The 6,668-nt window shown below is 33.0% G+C and overlaps 1 protein-coding gene across 1 annotated transcript; it reads right to left on the minus strand.

Annotated features, from left to right (window-relative positions):
* Positions 1–4,834: 4,834 nt before the first annotated feature.
* LOC106625264 (uncharacterized) lies at positions 4,835–5,782 on the minus strand. The gene is made up of 2 exons (XM_014245088.3): positions 5,676–5,782; positions 4,835–5,612 (listed from the first exon to the last, which is right to left on the minus strand). The coding sequence occupies exons 1-2, from the start codon at positions 5,682–5,684 to the stop codon at positions 4,890–4,892; spliced, it is 732 nt and encodes a 243-aa protein (XP_014100563.2). The 5' UTR covers positions 5,685–5,782; the 3' UTR covers positions 4,835–4,889.
* Positions 5,783–6,668: the final 886 nt, after the last annotated feature.

A 6,668-nucleotide genomic window follows, 5' to 3' on the forward strand; every position in this document is an offset into this window, starting at 1 on the left:
GCGCAAAAACACCGACGCGACGACTTGTTTTCATACAAGTATAAGTGTGCATACATACTTGTATATGCATGGATGCGTGTGTATGAGTAGTAAAAACAACACTTGACAGCTGAGCAAGCCTCGTATGCCGCCGTTGCCGTTGAGATCGGTTGTTATGAGCATAAAGCAACAACAGCATAAATGTGCGCATGTGTTGGTAAAAAAAATGCCGGCAAAAGCAAACGGAAAGAACACTGGCGATCGAGAGAAACAACAAACAAATGACACATATAAACATATGTAGTATCTCTACTGTTAACATAAGCGGCATATGTTAGTTAACATAACGTAATGGCATAATAACGTAATATAAATTGTTCAGTTATTTATAAATTTGGATTACCATTTGTTCAGTAGATTAGAGATTCAATCCAAGTTCACCAACAATCGGTATTCGAGAAGCAGTGCTAAATCTACTAATGTTTTTCAAGATGCCTTTGATTTCATGCACAGAACAACATTTATTATAGTTTTTAGAAAAGTATTCTATCTATGCTAGAAAGATACTACCAAAAAGTCACATGCGTTTCATATTTATGTTTAGCCAAATCTTACAAAGATGAACACCAGAATTGTATTTAGAAATCGAGAAAATTATTACCCACAATTCCCTTAAAGATAATAACTTTGACGCATGTCAATATGACAAGAATTTCATTATAAAAGACCTTTAGATCAACTTCCATATTATATTGCCTGATTCATAAGTCTGCACGCGTATTTTCTTCTCCATCATAAACTTCTTCCTATATCTCGGTTTTCTTAGTCTACTTTAGACTGTCATTTATTATTTGACTAGCCAAAACTGTGTGATGTATATGTGTCGTGGTGTATTCCTTTCAAAAGGATCTGCATTTAAAGGACAATAACATAGTATTTACTAGCACTCTTAGGAAATCTGCTACCAAAACTGTTTGAACTTTGTTAGAGAAGGAGATAGAATCCCTAACTGGATTCTACTAAGTAAGAGCATACTTTCGCAAGCTCTTAATTCTAGTATTATAGTATCCCGCTTCACATATTCATATCGGGTTTTGACAACACCACATACTTTTGACTTTTACGAGATGAAGAGGAAAGAATGTATGAGGATCAAGAATTTGTGCTTGCTAAGGGTTTAACAATAAGACTAGATTTTGTTCGCATCAGATTTAAATAATTTTAGATATTCTGAGTCAGAAATTATAATTTATAAATTTATTCTTTGTCAATATATGTATATATATGTATAATATCTTGCGACTACGCCTAAGATATGTTTCAAATACTTTTTTTTAATCTAAAATTTCAAATCATTTAAAAAAAAGTTTCGATTGCGATAAGGCTATGTTGGATTTATAGAGCAGTTATTTAAGAAGCTATAATAGCCTTCACAGATACAAAGGTTCCTTACAATAACTTGATTCCGATCTAATTTCGTAAAGATACCTGGTCAAATCAAAGAGTTTTCCATACAAGCATTTGATTTCGATCGTTCAGTTTGTATAGCAGCTATATCATATAGTGATCTGAAAAATTTCTTCAAAGATTACATTGTTGCCTTAGACAATAATCTATGTCTAATTTTGTGAAGACTCCTCGTCAAATGAAAAAGTTTTCCATGAAAGCACTTTACTCCGCTCGTTCAGTCAATATGGTAGCTATATGCTATATTGATTCGATCTAAACCATTTCTTCGGAGATTACATTGTTGGCTTAGCAAATAACTCATGCCAAATTTCGTGAAAATTACGTCATATAAAAAAGTTTCCCACACAGGCACTTGTTTTTATGGCAGCTATATGCTATGGGGGTCCGATATCGGCTGTCCCGCAAATGAGAAGCGTCTTAGAGAGAAAAGAACAGGTGAAATATTTCAGATAAGAAAGAAAGCTTAAAAACTGATGGACTAGTTCGCGTATATACACACAGTGGGCAAAAGGATAGACAGACGGACATGACTAAATCAACTCAGCTCATCATGCTGTTCATTTATGTATATATTTTATAGGGTCTTCGACATTTCCTTCTGGGTGTTACAAACCTCGCGGCAAACTTAATATACCCTGTTCAGGGTATAAGAAATCAACGGCAATGCCCTTGATTTCCAAACACAGAAAATCTCTTACTGTTTTCAGCTTTTTTTCAAATTTCATTCTAAGCAATCACACTAACTCTTCTCGTAGCTTTCAACATATTTAAAAGGAATTACTCGCCTCAGCTCATAAAATTATGCACGCTTGCGCATATCAACAATTCAAATCACCGTCATTACATCTATTTGCAACAACAGTGCAAAGGCGTAAACAACAAATTTAATTCAAATTGGCACACGTTTACCTGGGCTAAAATTAAAATGCAAATTTTCTTCTAATACAAAAATAACAAATAAGCGGAGAAAAACAATTATTACGTTAAGATAAGAGCATAGAGGCGACGCCTGCTACGAGCAAAATAAATATGTCCAAAATTTAACTTCACCCAACCAAGCGCAACAAATGCAGTTGACAGGCGAATTGGCCTAGACTTGGAGGCAACACTCAAAACTCAAAAGTGTGGCAGGCGAAGGCGAAGCGAATAAATTGTCACACCTTCGGCTGTTGAGCAAAAATTCATGTGATATATGGTATGTACCTATATACTATGTATGGTATCTTGTATGTGTATGCATGCTGTTGTAGTCAGTTACGAAAATAAAGTTAGACAATATTGTGATATAGTTTCTTAGACGTTATTGCAAAAGCAAATCTACTTTGTACAAGGGGACTCAATAAGAAAACTGGAAGTAACTTATTTATAGTACAGTCAGCATTAGAAAGATTTTACTGTAAAATAAAATTTAAATCGACTTCTTCTATGTTATTATAAAAAATTAAAAATAAAATGTTTAATCCCGCATACCTGATTAAAAAAAAAATTAAATAAAATTTAATCCCAAAAATCGGATTGCAAATTCATTTTTAATTTTTAATACCAATTTTAATTTTTAACCCCAACTACCGGATTGGAAAAAAAAAAGAAACATTCTAATCACAAGCATATAATTAAGAATTAAAAAGAGGAATTTGCTTTAAAATTAACATTTTTTAGTGTTCATTCAAATCAAAAAGTAATATCTTCAATTTTTAATCCCAACGTCAAGATTAAAAAATGAAAATGTAATTTTTTTAAATTTTTTAATTAAAATATTCGCTTTGTTCAGTACAGGGATTCGTAGCAGGGAGAGCACCTGCGGGGCCCCACCCCCTATCATATTTTATGTTTATATCTCACAAGCCACATAAGCTACAAGTATATATGGAAGACCAAATTTGTTGAGAAAAAGTCTTTCTGGAATTTCTTCACCCACTATCGAAATGGGTGAAATCGGATGATAACTCCGCCCATGCCTCATACAATGGTTATATTGGAACTACTAAAAGTGCGATAACTAGATCAAAAAATTAGTCAGAAGCAATAAATTTCACATCCTATATGATACATGACGAGACCTCATCAGAGGCAGTGACAAAATTAGACAATAAAAATGGCACTGCCCAACCTTTAGGTGTACCCGACCAAAATAAACGAAATTTGGTTCATTACATTACTTTCACGTTTCTATGCTACCGTGTGAAAATTGGCGAAATCGGACACATTTATATATAAATCCAATCCGCTATATATCGGTACTGAATTTTGGAATTCCATCTACCTATGTAAAATCTAAAAATTATCAAAATCGGACCACAATACGGAATATGTTGAACCCAACGACTATGGCTGAGTTTTGACCGAAAATATCGGTCAATCTATGAGATATATTATTAAAATTTAGATAAATATTTTTATGATAAGAGAATGTCTTTGTGTAAAAAATAGGTAAAATAGAGTGGGAAGTATTGACCCCCATATAACTAATACAAAGACTTTCCAACTTACGGTTGACTATATATTGCATATGTCAGTCCGTATGTGAGCTATCTTATATAAATTTAGTGAACGCATATCACTTTACAATATGTGTATATACTACAGTTTAATGCCAAAAATGAGTGAAATCGTTCAACAAAATAACATATTCCTGGGTATAATAATTTTCGTTATTCTAGCAGATTTTGTGCCGAATATATGATTATTACAACCACGACCACTTAAGGCAGTGCCAAAAATTTAAGGCCCATTTTTTATCAATTTATATCAAAAAGATTTCTTATAGTGAGTGTATAAATTAATAAATATATATGTAGACACTAAAAAGTGAAGAGAAAAATTATTTTTCTGCATCGATAGATCCTCTAAAATCATTTATAGCTCTAATTTATATTTCCTATATTTTGGTTTTCATTGCAACATTATTATAAATTTATGTTAATCAAATCTGTTGCACTCAAATTGCTACGAAACCCACAGGCTTGTTATTGTTAGGCGTGGTGTAAATGTATACGAAGAACTAATCGTTTAATATTTATTTGAAACTCACACATAAACTGCACCTTCGGTCAACTAGAATGATTTAGTAACGAAAATAGAAAGAAAAACGCATTAAGCTATCAATTATATAATATATAAAAGTACTTATGCTGTTTACTATAACAATCGGCAAGCCCCTAGTACTGGTATGCATTGGTAAAAAAATATAAAAACTCCAAAAGCGTTTATATTTAATTGAACATGATAGAACTTGTCTTATGCTAAATATGGGGTTAACCACTGTCATTTACTTCACCAAAAACTTGAATTTGCGTTGACTTAACAGATACATAAATTTTCGATAATTAAATACACAATTTTTTTATTGTATTATTTTCTACTATTTCTGTATTATTTTTTTCCCCACCAACATTTCTACAAACTTTTTGTTTTCACACTAAACTTAACTTAAAATTCTCTCAGCCGGAATTATTTGAGCTCCACGAAGTAGAACTGGCATGAGCAAAGGCAACACCACGTCCATTATTTTGACCATAGTTACCATTTTGCTGACTCCAAGCGGAGGAAGAAGATTGGGCTGCAGCAGAATTGTCAACAACCTCACCAGTGTAACCCAAAGGTGGATATGCATCGTACTGATCGCCTTCAATCCAAACCGGGCCAGCAGGTACTGGTGGTACAGCTCCACCACCATGAGCCATTGTCAATTGTTGTGCTCTACTTGCAGCTTGCGCGTTCTCTTCATGCTTCCATAATGTAGTTGAGCTGTGACTCTCGGCCGTAGAGGCTGCAGCGGCTTTCTCAACTTGTGCATAATGGTTATTGGCGTAATTCAAAACTGGAGCTGGACGTCTATCACTTCTAAAATTATGCGTTTTTACACCGTTAGCATTCATGAAATGATTCATGCGGCCAGAAGAATATTCTTGAGAATTGTAGGCATTCCCAGTGCTTGACACAGCCGCTGACTCGCCATGAAATTGTAGCGACGGCTTATATGCTTCAGCGTAGACATTAGGCATTGGGACCATACCCATCGGCTGCACGGTGTGTATGCCACCACAGGTTCCACAGTCCGTGTTGACGCCGAACATACGTTCTTTGATTTTATTATACAACACTTGGCTCTTCAGCAAAGGATTGGCCCATGTCAACACTAGTATGCAGTGAAATATTATTAGCTGTAAGTAAAAATTTTTAATGTGAGTAAAAGTTTATTGAATATATTGAAAAATAAATCTTACCAAACGCATTGTGTTATTAAATTAGTAAAGAGTAACGAGATGTGTACTACTACGCGGGTCAAATGTTGAAATACGTTTAAGATTGCCGGTGCCTGTTGCATGGCTTTTATAACATGTATTGAGGACAGGTAGAAATTTTTCGAAATTAGAAGTATTTACCTTTGAGTTCTCATAGATTTGAAAAGGGTGCAATAATTACAAGGACTTTCTCCTCTAAGCCCATGTGACTGAGAGAGTACACTATATATTATCAGTATGATCACTATGCTTTTATGCACGCATCAATATAATTATGTATAGAAAATTTCATTAAAAATTGAGTACCTGTGACCTTAAGAACGAAAGTAAGTGCCGAAAAAGCAATATTGTTTTGATTTTGAATAGAAAATCCGTAAAGAAAATAAAAGATGAAATATATGCATATTTAGGTAAACAAACTTCATTTATCGGCATATGTATTTGAATATTACACATGCACTTACTTTTCACAATAAAATACAAAATAACATACATTATGAAATTAAACTTAATATGAATTTTTGTTTAAGAGCAGGTCTTATTTTTATTATTATATAATATATTTGCTTACGATATTTTTACCGTCTAAAGCCCATCACTACTATTTATTCGAAACAATTTTCGAAAGTAATTTTGGAAAATGCTCAGGGAACAAACAAGTTCATTATAACAAATTTTCTTCTTAATTACATTTATTATTGATCAATCTTGGATAAATCTATTTTAAAAATTTTCTCGAAAAAGCATTTTTGTAATTTTCCGCAGGGATTACTTAGAGCCAATCACTATCAAATTTTTTCTGTATGTTCTGTATATAGTTTTTCACAATATTGCATATAATATTTTTTGATCCGATAAAAAATCGGGTTTTTTCAAGCCAAAAAATAGCAAAATTTTTTTTTACTTAAATTATTTTAAAACAATGTAGGAAAAATTTCTTTAGATATCATCCATGGGGAAAGCCTGCAGTGGTGG

The sequence above is a fragment of the Bactrocera oleae genome, chromosome 5 (genome assembly GCF_042242935.1).
Source record: "Bactrocera oleae isolate idBacOlea1 chromosome 5, idBacOlea1, whole genome shotgun sequence".
Lineage (NCBI taxonomy): Eukaryota > Metazoa > Arthropoda > Insecta > Diptera > Tephritidae > Bactrocera > Bactrocera oleae.